The sequence below is a fragment of the Trachypithecus francoisi genome, unplaced genomic scaffold (genome assembly GCF_009764315.1).
Source record: "Trachypithecus francoisi isolate TF-2019V2 unplaced genomic scaffold, Tfra_2.0 Lachesis_group4, whole genome shotgun sequence".
Classification (NCBI taxonomy): domain Eukaryota; kingdom Metazoa; phylum Chordata; class Mammalia; order Primates; family Cercopithecidae; genus Trachypithecus; species Trachypithecus francoisi.
Window position 1 is genome coordinate 44,457,039 of NW_022681469.1, and position 15,893 is coordinate 44,472,931.

The 15,893-nt window shown below is 36.4% G+C and overlaps 1 protein-coding gene across 4 annotated transcripts in view; it reads right to left on the reverse strand.

Moving 5' to 3' along the window:
* The window catches only part of MDFIC (MyoD family inhibitor domain containing), a 93,748-nt gene that overhangs the window by 18,722 nt on the left and 59,133 nt on the right, over positions 1–15,893 (reverse strand). For 3 of the 4 annotated variants that reach the window (XM_033191896.1, XM_033191895.1, XM_033191898.1), the window contains one exon: positions 15,282–15,557. In XM_033191896.1, the coding sequence (XP_033047787.1) occupies positions 15,282–15,557 (276 nt within the window). Of the gene's footprint in view, positions 1–4,335; positions 4,430–15,281; positions 15,558–15,893 lie in introns of all 4 variants that reach the window. The other variant, XM_033191897.1, reaches the window with a different exon arrangement.

Sequence of the window (15,893 nt, forward strand, 5' to 3'; positions counted from 1 at the left end):
AGAGCAGGCATTTTTTGTTTTCAGTGGTGTGCCACGGAGATAAAGTATTTTCAAATCCATAAAATAGAATACACAAGATTTTGAAGGAAACCAATTATGTTTAAATACAGGGACACACTCTGAGGAAGGAATCATTAGGTGATTTCATCATTGTATGAACATCAGAGAGTGCACTTACACAAATCTGGATGGTATAGTCAATGACATACTTAGGCTACATGGTATGGCCTATCACTCCTAGGCTACAAAGTTGTTCAGCATGTTACTGTACTGAGTACTGTAGGTACCTGTAACACAATGGCAAGTATTTGTATATGTAAACATAGAAAAGGTACAGTAAAAATACAGTGTTCTAATTTTATGGGACCACCATGCTATATGCGCTTCATAGTTGAATGAAATGTTATGTGGCCCCATGACTATAGTTGATAATATTAAAGTTGAGGTAGAATAAACATGTGCTTCTTTTTAAACACATTAATAACAAGTTCTAGTGGTGATCTGATAAGTACTATTTTAAAAGTAGCAATTGGTATAAATGATACTTTACGATTTCTGCAACAACTTTAATACATGAAAATGTCATCAACAAAGCCACAGGTACTATTAATGCCACTGAAGTTTATTGTCTGTATGTATAATTGAGAGAAATACTAAATTTAATTTAAAGGTTAGAAATTAGTGAAATTAAGTTGGTTATTTTTTCTCAGACTTAGCATTGGACCCTCCCCCAGTGCTAAGGCCCCTGAGCTGGAGGTTCATAAGTGAATCTTCCTAATACCTTCCTGGTGTATTCAACTTAAACCATCCATATTTTTAAAAATTCCCCTTACAAGAGTTTTTAAGAAATATGTCAACTTTAAACTATAAGGTTCCTTCTATACTATTTTACAATATACTAGTTGAGAATTATACCTATTAATTATAAAAGATTCTCAAAACTATAATAGTTTAACACTATATGTAAGTAATTTAAATAGCAAAAGCATTTCTAAGAGAATTTAGTATTTCTAAGTTGCTTCAGTTAGTTTTGGGAGTCAGGATGGGTCATCTTGGAATGTAATTAGAAAAACAGCAAATAGCTAAATAAGTATGTATTTTGAAAGAATAATAATCAATTCAAATACCATGAGAATCTAATTAAATCTAGAAAGAAAAAATCATTGTTGAAAAATTCCGGGTGTTTGATGGAGACTTTTGGAGCTATTTCTTTTAAGCTATGTACTTATAACTCACAAACATATAAGCTAAGAATAAAACTAAAAAAAAATTAAAATATTATTATGGAAAATGTCATTAATCACTGCCACAGGGTTTCTATAAATGGTAGTTAATAACTGAATGAAATCACGTAAAATTTGCAAGTGAGACAGGTAAGGGGAGGGGAGGGAGAGAAAGTATGAAATAGAAAAATGAGAGAAAAGAGGAAGGAGAGATGAAGAAGAGACATGGGGAACAGAGACAGTCAGACAGAGATATGGAAGGTGTACTTTGGAGTAACAACCAAAATGAGATAACCAAAACTCTGGAGGTGGCAGGCTTGATCTGCAAAGGTAGATGCTCCTCCTCCTAGAGCATAAAACAGTCACACCCCTCAACATGAGTGGTACCCTTCTGTTCTTATTCCTTCAAAATCTTCTTTTTTAAAAACTTCATGTTCAAAATTAATTTTTCCCCAATATTAACATACTCTATTCTTAAACATTTTGGTGTCAATTCAGCCAGGCAAACAACAGATATTTTAAGTATATATAGAGATGGAAGCACACAAAAAGAAATGGAAAGAATATAGTAACAAAACATTGGGAGGAAAACAGGTAATTTATAAAGGCACCAAAGGCAATAACAAAATATATAGAATATAGTATTGTAAGAAGTAGTTTCAGTTAATGACAAAGAATATAAATATAATCCATCTAACCTTGAAATTTAGAATGTTCTCCATTCTGCAGATTTCCAAAAGATCATGTGGCATTTGGACATGAATTAAGGCATGCATTACACATCAGTATATTTCTTTAGTCCAGTTGATTTAAATATACTCACTCTTCCACCCTCAACAATACAACTCATTTTTCTAAAAGGTAAAATATTTTAGCCAAAGTAAAATTCAGGCTAAAGCAAAATGCAAAATATAAAGAAATTTTTTTTTTTATCATGAGCATCTGAGATAAGGTTTTACTATAGGTGGTTATCTCAAATAACTGAAGTTGAAAGCTATATTCAATGAATAATAGTCTAATACTATTTTTCTCTATGTATACCCTTTAAAAACTACAAGACACTCATGAGTCATTAGACAGTTTTGTCAGAAAATTCAAACATCCGGCACAACCTGTATTTTTCCCCAAAACTTCCTCCTCTGAATTGTAGTATTATGAAGTGTCTAGTGCTATTATTGTAACTAAGAAATAATTTTTTGAAATGGTTCTAAAATGAAATGGAAACTTTTAGTGTATTTTCCTCATCCCAAATGATAAAATATTTTCTTAGGTGGAAAGTCTCCAAAACTTGTAAATCTACTATGCCATATTCTACTGGTCATTTGAAAGAGCTCCATTTAAACAAATTGAAAATGCCTCATGTGTGGAAGACACAGAAATAAAGGAATCACTGTAAAAAACAGTGCTCTGCAGGCATGGGCCCTTTCTTTTCTCTTTTCCTTTCCTTTCCTTTTCTTTTCTTCCTTCCTTCCTACTTTCCTTCCTTCCTTCCTTTCTTTCTTTTCTTCTTCTTTTTTTTTTTTTCTATTTAGATGCAGGGTCATGCTTTCACACTCTGTTGCCCAGCCTGGAGTGCAGTGGCACAACCATAACTCACCACAGCCTCAGGCTCCTGGATTCAAGGGATGCTCCTGTCTCAGCCTCCTAAGTAAAGCAGCTAGGACCACAGGCATGCAGCACCATGTCTGGATAATTTTCTTTTTTTTTTTTTCCTGTAGAGATGAGGTCCAGACTGGTCTCGAATTCCTAACCTCAATGAGGTCCAGACTGGTCTCGAATTCCTAACCTCAAGCCATTCTCCCGCTTTGGCCCCCCAAAGTGCCAGGATTACAAATGTGAGCCACTGCCCTGGGTGACCCTTTCTTTAAAATCTGAGAGAGATAAAACACACACATACACACACACACACTCCCCTACAACACCACAGGGTACTTTGTAATGAATTTCCTCCCCTCTTACCTTCTCAAAAACATCATGCTCCTGCATCATCAGTGTCTCCTCTACTAGTTCATTACCAATAGCACTCAACCATGCACCCCATTTCTAAAAAAATTCACTTTTATATCCCAGCCTTTTTACTTACTGCCCTTTTGGAAAACTCCTTGATAGAGTAATACAGATTTGCAATTTTCAATTTTTCTTTTCTTATTTTCTCTGGAATCCATCTCAATCAGACTCTATCCCCATCACAACAACAAAAGTATGAAGGTCACCAATGACTTCTACATGACAATTTCAATGGTCACTTCTCATTCATCTTACTGGATTTCTCAGTTGCTTTTGAAACATGATCACTCCATTTGTTTTAAAATACTTCCTTCATTTAGTTTCCAAGCTGCCCCTCTTTATCCCTGCTCCATTACTAGTTACTCATTCTCACTTTTTTTATAGTTTCTCTTTGTTTTATACTGTCTGCACAATGGCCCAGGGCTCAGTTTTTGGAGTACTTTTGCACTTTTTCTATTTTCTGGACAAGAGTTCTTAATCCTGCATTCAAATTAGAATCACATAGGGAGCTTCTAAAGGATGCTGACACCATGGATCTACTCCATTGCAAATGAATCATAATTGTTGATTTGTATTTTACTTCCTATTCCCTTTGCCCTAACGCTTTTTCTCCAAATATCCAGAGGCCAGGGTTGAGAACCCCAGTTGCCAGTGGTCTCATCCACTGTACATTCTGCACCTTGAAAACTCACAAAACATATCTCAAGCTGCAGACCTTTCCTTTGAACTCCAGACTCCTTTATCCAAACACCTTGTCCACATCACCACTTCTACAGATAATGGGTATCTCAAATTCAATGTATTCAAAACCAAACATGACCTTCCTCCATGAACCAAACCCCATGCTTCCTATAGTCTTCTCATCTCAGTTAATAGCTACTCCATACTTTCAACTGCTCAGGCCCATAAACTTGGAGTCATCCTTAATCTCTGTCTTTCACACCAAAATCTCATTCTTCAGCAAATCTTGTTCTGCCTTCAAAATACACCCAAATGCAACATCTCGTCACCTCCATCACTGTCACCCCGATCCAATCCTATTACCTCCCATGTGAATCACAGCAATAGTGTCATGGCAGGTCTCCCTTTTTTGGACCTCGTGTACCTGTAGTCCACTCTCAGCACAAAAGGCAAAGTGATGTTTAAAAATGGTAAGTCAGATCGTGTCAGCCATCTGCTCGTAGTCTTATGCAGTTTTCCTACCTCAAAATTAAAAACATTACAATGGCTCATTAGGCACCTCATAATCTGGTCAGTTCTTAGAGATGTTTGATTTTAGATCTGAAATTATCCAATCTCTTCAGTTACCTTCAAGAATAACACAGTGCTAACAGGATCTTGTTGTCTGTCTTTAAATCTTTGCAGGGGGAAATAATAACTCTTGTCAGATTCTCAAAGAAGCCCGTATGATCAAAAATGATCAGAATCATTGTGTAAAAGATTATCACAATTAATCAAAACTCCTTTTTATTATAGATTAAGCTTTAACCTTTTCAAGCCTTTGTTTGTGATAGTAATTCAATGATGAGTAGGGCATACTAAAGCATAAATTTACTTTAAATATATTTTAAAATTAACCTACTGTTTCCCATTGGTACGGATTTTGCAGTGGTTTCTTTACTTATCTTTTCTTCTCTTTAACTGTTTGCTTAGCTATGTTTGTTTTACTTCTTATACTACACTATGTGTAAAAGCTATGACTAAATTCAATTAAGAGCCTTATGAACATAAAGTATAAGATGCTATTGATTTTCATCAATTTGTGATCCAAAACACAAAAGTGAGAGATTTGGAATTCAGAATCATAAGGCCCTATCCATCCCCTCCATTCAAACTCGATGAATGCTCATGGAATGAGGTAGGAGTAGGGATTTGAGAAAGGCTTTTTAGTCACCAAAGGTTACATGTCCTCATACCGAATCATTCCATAGAGGTTACTCAGAAGTCTTCTAAAATTAATCAACCACATAACCCCTACAGAGCAGAGCCATCGAGGGTAACAATTTGATAAATGCTTCTCTGGTTGCTCAATTCTCTTGCTTTGACAATGTAAATGCATTCATTTAGTTCAGTGTATTAAACTATAGATCTATAGTCTAAAGACACTATATGCTGGCTTGTCAAGAAGGTATCATTATTGCCTTCTCATAACTTCAAATGTTCCTTCTCTCCTGGATCTTTTCCAGCTGAATGTAAACATACTGAAATCGTTCCTATCTTAAAATAATACACACCAAACAAACAACCCTTCTGGACTTGCACTTCTGCCCTGAATTTTGGCCTTTCTAGAACTGTTTTCATATTCCACAACCCACATCATTGTGGCTTCTCCATGAAAATGACTCTTAATAAGGTCACTAAATGATGTCCACATTGTGACAACATCCAGAAGAGTCGACAACCAACAGAAATAGTTCAGTGCTCATCTTACTGAACCTGTCATCTGGTGCACCTTGATATAGTTCTCTTCCTCTTCTTAAAACATTCTTTCCCTGCCACATGATATCATTTTCTCCAGTCTGTCTCTCTTCTCACATTTCTTATTTCCTCTCAGCCAGATAATCATCCTCTTCTCTTTGCACTGTGACCTCTCCTCTAGGCTATCTTATCAGTATGGTCTTACTCTGTCTTACTGTCTATCTGATATTACCTCTGGAGAAAAATCTGAACTTTCCATGGGATTGCCTCCCAAGCACACAAGCTGAACCCACACTCCCATCCCACCAAACTGGCTGGCCTCCAGTGATTGCTGAGTCACTCAGTTCTCAGCCATCTGACCTTTTCTCTGAAATCTCTACTTTAAAAAACTCATCCAGCTTTATAGTGAAATGTCTCCTCTATGAGAACAAATATAAATAAGTATATTTGCCTCTAACTCCTTCTCTCCAGCTCCAATTGTATATTTTCAAGTGCATTTTGGAATTCTCCTCTTGAATTATGTATAATCATACACAACTGAACAGATCTAAAACTCAACTCATGATCATCTCCAAACTACATTCAGCTATTCCTCCTAATTTCCTAATTTCTATTCAATTTCCAAACTAATTGAACTAAAATGTTAATGACAGTCCTGCTCAGAATGATACATACCTGACTGCTCTTTCAAGTCTACCCAGATTTAGCTCTGGACCTCATTTAATCCTGAAACTCTAAAGCAAGTCTTCAATTCCTCTATTGCCTGCACTTAACATAGCTCTAGGGGTTGAATCTCTCACAAACAAACTTTCATCTCCAGCCTGGCTGCTGGGCCTACGTATTATGTTTGACCTAAAAAAAATCACTTAACATTTCATCACTGTACTAAAAAACAAAACAAAACAAAACAAAACTTTGGTGCATTAATAGAGTCATAGGATTTACTCAATTCTTTCCATTATTCTGAAGCCTGGTTTCTAAATAGTCTCCTCATCCAACTATCCCACACCCCAAAGCTTCCTGGCCAATCTATCTGTATCTCTATTGTTTTATTTCCTCCCCACCCATCTCCTGAGTGAATGCTGAGCTAATTTAGTTTGCTAGAGCAGTGACCTAAGATAGCTTGTCTACAAACCCAAAAAACCAACGGTGAAGTCCATACATAGCTGGTAGCTTCTAGCTCTTCTTTAAGATGGCCGATAAATTGTTGGTTATTACAAAAGAAGAGCTCTGGGGCTTGAGGAATATTTTGAGTTATCTCTATGTTTCAATATTAAGTTATATATTTTTCAGAACCTTGAAAATATTTTCTTTGCTCCTCACTAAATACATAGGTATGAGAACAAACTACATAGTTAACTTATTTTCCTAAACTCTAAAGATAAGGTACTTAAATGTTTACTTTTGACCCTACAGAAACACTTACTATTTATAAATACTTCTGATGGATACTTGCTTTGATTTTTTTTTAAAAAAACAGCTAATTAAAATATTTCAAGTAAACAAAAATTAATGATTTGTATGTGCAGAATGATTTATACTTTGATATAGTCAACTTTGATCATGCCTACTCTCCACACACACACTCCTCATTGTATTACTATTTTTCCATTTAATGTGTTGGCTGAGCAGTGACATTTCTTCAAGTCCTGTTTTCCAAAGAACTAGCAAATATTGCATTGGAAAGGAGAATTCTAAACCTTTCGCCCACACCATTATTGTGACATGGGCTGGAAGGCACTGTGCCTGAGAAAACATAACATAACAAAACAAAACATCATCCAAGCAAATTAAATATTTTGAGGAATGCAGTGACATATCTTGCCAAAGTCACAGAAAATTTGTTTCTGGAAGCTCTGATTATAACTTTATGGTCATATCATGAGCTCCTATTATTATCTTTCCACTAAAATACTACTGTAGTACTTCTACAATTACAGGCAAAACGGAAAAGCTTTTTATGGGAAAAAATGAATATGACTTTACAATACTGTTGAAACTAACAGCAAACAACACAATTTCTTTTCTTTTGCCTTTTATTATTATTATTATTTTGTATTTTTAGTAGAGACAGGATCTTACCATGTTGGCCAAGCTGGTCTCGAACTCTTGACCTCAGGTGATCCACCTGCCTCAGCCTCCCAAAGTGCTGGGATCACAGGTGTGAGCCACGAAGTCCGGCTCAAACAACTCAATTTCAATTTTACCTTTCTAATTTCTTTTCACAGCTTCAGGATTCAAGAATATATAGTTGTTTGAAACCCATATGGAATAGTGAGAAAACTTGATGGGCTGGGAGGTAGGAGCTCTGAGTTACAGTCCTCCCTCTGCTGGGTCTCTTTTTGTATTTCTTTTAGCTCAAATATTTGCCCTTCCTTTTATTCCTTCACATTCTCTCCCTTAAGGATTACAGCCATTCCTCTCCTTTCAACCACAATGTCTATGGAGTGATAAAGACAAAGTCTAGTTCTCCAGTTGACACTCCTAACTCACTTTTTACTGAACTTGTATAAGCCAGGAACTAGGCTGTATGCAAAACATTAAAAGATAAGTAAGATGGAATCTTGCTTTCAATGAGATTACATTTTAATACAGAAAGGAAGATTGATAGATCAACTTCAGTACAATTTTGTGCCCCAAGCATGCTGTGGAGACCAAACAAAAGGGGCAATTCGCCCAAAATGGGGCATCAGGAGATTATGACTAAGAGGAGTTCTGAAAAAAATATGTAGAGATCAAGAATACAAAGAGTTATGAGACCATTCCAGGCTGAGGGGAGAGAAGAAACAAAGGCATTCAGCAGTTTCACCTGACCATGCGTACAGACATGTCTATGCATTACAGTGGAGGCACAATTCTAAGTGCAAGGAGTTAGACCTGGAGTTTGCAAACGGTGAAAGGAAGGGGAAATAGTGAGGTCGAGGAAAGATATTTTTACCATTTTACCAGTAATTCACAAGGAAGGAGGGGAAATCACTTTATGAGCTTTTCTAATTGTCCTGCCCAATTCTGGCTAATCCCTTTTTAACACTGTGTACTCTACACAGACTGTCTCCTAGAGAATCTTGGCTATACTCCTACCGGTGGGGAGAATGCACTATCCCTCTGGTATATTCTGAAAAACTGCTCTGCTATAAATGCAAGAGAAAATGCACCAAAAAGACAAAGAAGCGAAGCCTAAAAAGAAAACAAAGAAAGGTCATAGACCTCAGAAACCACAAAATAGTTTAAAAAAAAAATAAAGCAGAAAAAGCCTGTAAAATACAAACCGGGTTTCAGTCCTTCCGTAGGTCCAAATGTCTCCTGTATAGCTCATTAGCATCCCAAGCTCAACACCTCTAAAACCAATTAATAATTTCCTTTTTGATAACAGTTCATTATTAATGTACCAAAAAAACTGCAAAGATAATCAGGGTGCAGATGGTAGGGCATGTTAATACATAGCAGTATTGGCTACAGGTGAGAAAGCACCCTGATTCTATATAATTCCAACCATGGAATTTTTGTATTACAGAGAGAAAAGAAAATATAATTTTTCAAACAAGTATATATGGGATATGATGTCCTTTAGATAAATCATACAGATCTATGTGATATTAATAGCTTCCGAAGAATGGGGCATCACAGGCTCCATAGAATGGTTCATTCCTACTCATCTAGTATCTTCTCTACTAATTTAGCTTTTCAGCAACAGCAAACTGTTTGTGGTTCTCTGCATAAAACATATGAATTCAGGAATTTACATAGAGGGGAGCAACACACACTGGGAACTTTCAGAGAGGGGGGTGGTGAGAGGAGGGATAGGATTGGAAAAAAATAACAGTGGCCACTAGGCTTAATAACTGGGGGATGAATAATCTGTACAACAAACCCCCATAACACATGTTTACTTATCTAACAAATCTTACTTATCAAACAAACAAAAAGAGGAGCATGCGTGCGTGCGTGCGCGCGCACACACACACACACACACACACACACAAAGAAAAGAAAAGAAAGAGAAAAACAAAATCCTTTGGCTTTGAATGCCTCCCTCTATTCTCAACTCCCTAAACTATCTTTGTCTTGTCTTTCAGGTCCCCAGCCAGGCACTGACTTTTCCAAGAAGCTAACATTCCTGACCCCTCTATGAACCTTAATACTAATGATCATAACAGCAGCTAACACATATTGAACACTTCATCTGAGCCGGTCTGTATTCTAAGCACTAAGCAGTAACAATTCAAGTCTTCTTCATAACAATCCTATGAAGTAGGTACTAATAATATCCCCATTTTAGAGATGAGACACTGATGCGAAAAGAGACTAAGTAACCTGCCTAAAGACACATCACTGGTGAGTAGCAAAGCCAATATTTGATCCCAATCAGGCTAGTTTCAGAGTCTGTGCTCTAATTACTACACCACACTGCTTCTATGTCATTAAAAATGCGATGACTATAGTTACTTCCATCCACATAATGCTCTTCACTGTCCTGTTCAGCATTTAGGTTCATTGATATACTGGGACTGGATATGTATTTCTCTATGCATACTAAATGTAGAATATCAAGTATGGAGTGTAAATTAACTATCAAAAATTCCTAAAAAGTATAAAATCTCTTTAAAAGTATTTCGCTGGAACTTAATTTTTACAAAACTATATAGATGTAACCGGCACATGTAAAACATATTAGGATTTACCATTCCTGTGATAAGAAAAGTGACTTTGAGTCTAATGAAAACCCTTGGCAATTTGAATATTATATGATACTAAATTATACTATAATTATTTCAAAGGTCAAGAATCTTAAACATTTAGTCTTAAAACTCTCCATCTGAGTGATGCAATCAGAAAATTAAAGTATGTATGAAAATATTTAATTATACAAAACAAGTAGAAAGCTACAAATTTAATAACCTTTAAATAAAATGTGCAATTTTTTTCCCACATGGATTTTTTTCCTCCATTGCAAAAATGGAACTTTTTAAAAGAACATTATTTTTTGTGACCATGAGCAAACATTTTATTTTCCAGGGCTGGTTTCAAGGAAGGGTAGGATAAAATGATTTGGAATAGAGCACTGTATTACTTACTAACTCATGAGAAACTCTATGATGCTTTTATGCTGGGCACCACTGTACAATTAAAAAAAAAAAATTGACTCAGATTCAATCCAGCCTTTTCAGGAATTCACAGTCTAGTAGGAAAAGGAAAACAGACAGCACAGGTGTGAGAGTTGTTTTTAAAACTGTGGTAAGAAGAGCTTTAAGAGACAAATGTGTACTAAGAAGAAGATCCCTGCTTGGCCCACAGCTGTAACTTTAGTCACACAAAATAGCACAGAGGTTAGGAACATGGACTGTGGAACCAGAATTTTGAGTTTGAGTCTCAATTTTACCATGTTCCAGTTGCCTTTGGTGGTTTCCTTTAACTTCTCTGTGCCTCAGTTTCCTCATTTATAATTAGATAATTTCATAGAATCCATAGAATTGCAGTGTTGTTGGGAGGACTAAATGAGTTCATGTGAGAGAAGCAAGTAGCATATAGAAGGCACTCTAATAATATGAATTAACATCACTTAAAAAATACCTGATGGGGATGCTGAGGTGGGTGGATCACCTGAGGTCAGGAGTCCAAGACCAGCCTGGCCAACATGGCGAAATCCCATCTCTACTAAAAATACAAAAAAAGTAGCTAGGCGTGATGATGGGCGCCTATAATTCCAGCTACTCAGGAGGCTGAGGCAGGAGAATCGCTTGAATCTGGGCGGCAGAGGTTTCAGTGAGCTGAGATCACACCATTGCACTTCAGCCTGAGCAACAGAGTAAGACATCGCCTCAAAAAAAAAAAAAAAAAAAAAGGACCTGATGAAGTGCAGCTTTCTTTGTTCTCAGGCTTTAGGACATTCACAGTTAAAGACATGTTAAAACATCTTGCCAACCCCCCACAGACTCAATTATGGCTGGTTCAAACCTTACCTCTGTATAAGCAATGGATCATGTCTTAGCAGTGTTTTTGCTATCCTGGTTAGAAAATAAGCCCTTAGTGTTCTCAATCAAACACTAGAAAATTTGTAAATATTTTATTCCATTATCTGAACCAAAAAAAAGTTATTCCAGTTGATACAATTTGTATGCAGTACAAAAATTACAACCACAAGCACCATGTACCCAGACAAACAAAACATTGTCAAAGTGCGCATGATTAGCTGCTTTGAGAATTTCAGTTAATATTATTTTGCTACTTGTTTGCTCATTTGCCCTTGGAAGAACAGGCATAGAAGACGACCATTTAACAAAAATGTGAAGCAGAACAGCCATAAAAATGAGAAAAGCCTTGTGCTATGGTTTGAATGTCACCTCTCCAAAACCCAGATGTTGAAACGTCATGGCCAATGTGATGGTATTAACAGGTCAATCCTTTAAGAGGTGATTTGGCCATGGGGGCTTCTCCCTCATAATGAGATTAAAGCCATTATAAAGAGGCTTCATGCAGTTTTTGTTCTCTTGCCCTTTTCTGCTTTCTGCCATGTGAGAACACAGTGCTCCTCCCTTTCCAAGGATGCAGCAACAAGGCATCATCTTAGAAGCAGAGAATGGTCATCACCAGAAAACCTAACCTGCCAGCACCTTGATTTTGCTCTTCCCAGCCTCCAGAACTGAGAGAAAATAAACTTCTGATCTTTATCAAATACCCAGTCTCAGGTGTTTTATTTATTTATTTATTATTTATTTATTTTAGAGACGGGGTCTCACTCTGTCACCCAGGCTGGAATATAGTGGCACAATCACAGTTCACTGTAATCTCAAACTCCTGGGCTCAAATGATCCTCTCACCTCAGTCTCCTGAGTATTTAAGACCACAGGTGCATGCCACTGTGCCAAGCTAGATTTTTTTTCTTTTTTGTAGAGATGAGATCTTTCTATGTAGCCAGGCTGGTCTTGAACTCCTGGTCTCATACAATCCTCCGCAATGGCCCTTTCAAAGTGCTGGGACTACAGGTATGAGCCAACCTGACCAACCTTTAGTCTCAGGTATTTTGTTACAGCAGCACAAATAGACTAAGGTACCTAGCCACTAAATCTCCCCATTCTTATTGGTTTATAAAAAATAATTTCCATCCACTATTATTTGCACAATAAATCATGCCGCCTATTCAAGGCCTACTGTTCTGACATATGTGCCTCCTGAAATTCAGGTGCTATTTCTGTTCACCACAACTGTTTCTGCCACTGCCCCACTCTGCACATCAGGTTTTAGGTGTTTCCTCAACAAGAGATCACATATTCTATATAGCAAGAGATCTATCCTGAGAGTAAAGCAAGTGCTGTAAAAAGAGACTCATAGAATCTTGGAACCAAACTTAATTTTTAAAATTATCTAATCCAAACCCTTCATTTCACAGAAAAAGCAGGCCCATAGAAACTCAAGTACCCCAGCAAGCTGGTGGCAGAATTGAGAATGTTTTTCCTTTTAATTTGCCATCTACCACTTCTGTGGATTTTTTGTTTTGGTTTGGTTTTGGTTTTTATTACAGCACATTGCCAGAGAATAAACATAACTTCAAAACTGACAGTCAGAAGAAACACAAAATTTTAGGGCACAACCTTAAATAGTGACAAATCATGAAGCCATCGAACTTTGAGAAAAATATGGATAATGGAATTTTAATCTAGACTCAAGCAATCGCAATAAAACAAACCTACACTTGTCTAAATTCTATGATCTTACAATGAAGATATGGATAAGACTTTGCAAAATATATTTATACATTTAAATTTGTATTTTATGTTCCTCTTTTCCCCAATCCAATCTGAAACATATTTTGTGATAAAAGCAGATTACACAGATTACAAGAGACTTCCCTTATCCAGAGCTCTGTGGTAGGCCATAAGTGTGAATGTGAGCATGAGAGAAGAGAAAGAAAAAGAAAAAGAGGGAGGGAAGAGGGAGAAGGAAGGAGAAGGGAGAGAGAGGAAGAGTAAAACTATATCTCATTCATATGCTGATGATTTTCTTCCTCCTTCATATGTTACTTATGAAGCTGCATTGCTACATTACAAATAAATTCAGACATGGTATTAAAGGCAAGCAATAATAAAAAATTTTATAAACAATCCATAAGCTATTTCAAGTTAGGATTGATATGCAAATGTTACCATTCTTTAATACAAAAATAAGTAAATATCAAATGCAAAATAAGAGGTTAGGGACGTAATAAGTACATTCAAATGTACAAAACAAGTAGATTTCAATTGCATTCAATTATTTCACCCGATCACCTAGAAGCAAAGATCCTCTAAAGAAAATTGCATTGCCTTCCCAACTCCTTGGAGAGCCAGTTTAGTTAACAGCCTACCTATGCTTCAGAGATGACCATGCAGCTTACATGTCAAACTCATTTTAAAGTGTCAATCAAGTCCCTTTCAATCTAATTAGTTTGGAAAGTAGTGTCACTGACCTGGAACTATGCAGACCATTTATTATCATATCATTTGATCAACCTAACACTTTATCTCAGTTGAGTTTGAGACACCTGTAGCCAAAATGTAATATCCTTTCTCCCACTCATTACTGGTAATTCTCAATACAATTTCCTATTTACAACTCAATTTGTCTCTATGAATAAGCATGACCAACTTCACAGAGGCATTTCACAGAATTTCTCTTACTTAAGATTTCATAGCAAAATAGAAAGGAAAAGGGAATAAGGAGAAATATATGTATATCAGATACATATAACAGATTCAGGACTTTAGACATCCAATAACTGCTAAAAGGGGAAAGGAGGAAAACCAGAGGACCATGGATACATGGAAAGAAATTCAGATCCTTAAATACGGGAGGAGATTTTTATTTTTTAAATGTAATACAATGAATCATATAAAGGGAGTCTGTTTTAATTGCCACTATGTGCAATTTGTTTAATAAAGAAAAACTTTCTCAGGTTCATAGTATTTAACCTGTTTTTAACCCAGCCAAGGGCAGGATGAGATAGAACTGAAGAGGTAATAACTAGTTCCTCGGGGGACAGAGAACACAGCCAGGTGCCTCCAAAGGAGAAGCTGAAGACCAGACCACAGTGAGGCTGGAATGGGATGGGAGTGAAGATGGTTGAGGTGCTGACCAACATGGCGGCTGGAAGATGCTGGTCAGTCAAGCAACAGAAATCACCTGGCCCATTCCCTGGCAAGAGCATGAAAGTTACCTAATCTTTCTCTCATTTTAGCTTTGTCTATTTAAGAACTGATTTGCAAGACAAAAATACAAGCAGGTAATCTTATCTCTGAACTATAGAATAACATATTGCATCAGGGAGAGATAAAAATACACACATACACTCATGTATGCCATCAAAATGTTGTATTTATATTTTTAAATGTGGCATTAAAAAAAGAAGTATAGCAGTTATATTTAAAGTAATGACTATTCACTCTAGAAGACGATTATCTAAAAGCAGGATGTCAGCTGCCACTGCTTCCTTTTCTATCTTGTGCTTTCCTTTGGGGAAGTTAATCTGCATTTTACCAAAATTCCTGTTTGTCTGAAGGATAAGCAAGATTCTTCAATTATATTTGCTTGATCAAATAATTACCAGGAAATATTATTTTACATCTGGTCAAATAAAATCTACATATATCTCAAACTTACCTTCTGGTGAAGAGCCTGTCTTTTGGGAAAAGACAGCATTTACTTTGCTCTTCTTACTGATATCGCTGTTTACAGACAAGCTGGACTGAATTTTTCTATGCATTTTTTGAGAAACAGGTGCTGAAAGTTTGCGATTATCTGCAGATCCGTGTTTGGCCCCATGGTGAATTCCATTTCCATTGCTCAGACCTGTGTGGCCATTCTTTATCTTGCCTATTTCCTCATCACTCGGCACCTGTGCTGAAGTCTGAAGCTGAGGCAAGCGCTGAGGTTGGGCTAAATTAAAAACAGGAAAAAGTCAGCCAGTTAAAGAAAAAGAAATTAATATTTTAAAATAATGAAAATACATTCAGTAGCAGAGATTTGGGTTTTTACCCATGATACTCACACTGAAGAGGCAACAAAGAAAAGAAAGAAAAATACTAACATAGACATAGAGAAAGTATAACTTACTAAAACAGAAAATGGGAACAGGGTTGTCAAAAGTGGGTTTGTGCAAGGATATAAAAAATAGACCAGAGAAATACTGTTTTGGGAGGTTTTAAAGAAAATTTAAGTCAGAAATCTGAAAAGGTAATTTAAGACTCATTCAGAGAATGCTGATTGTTTTCT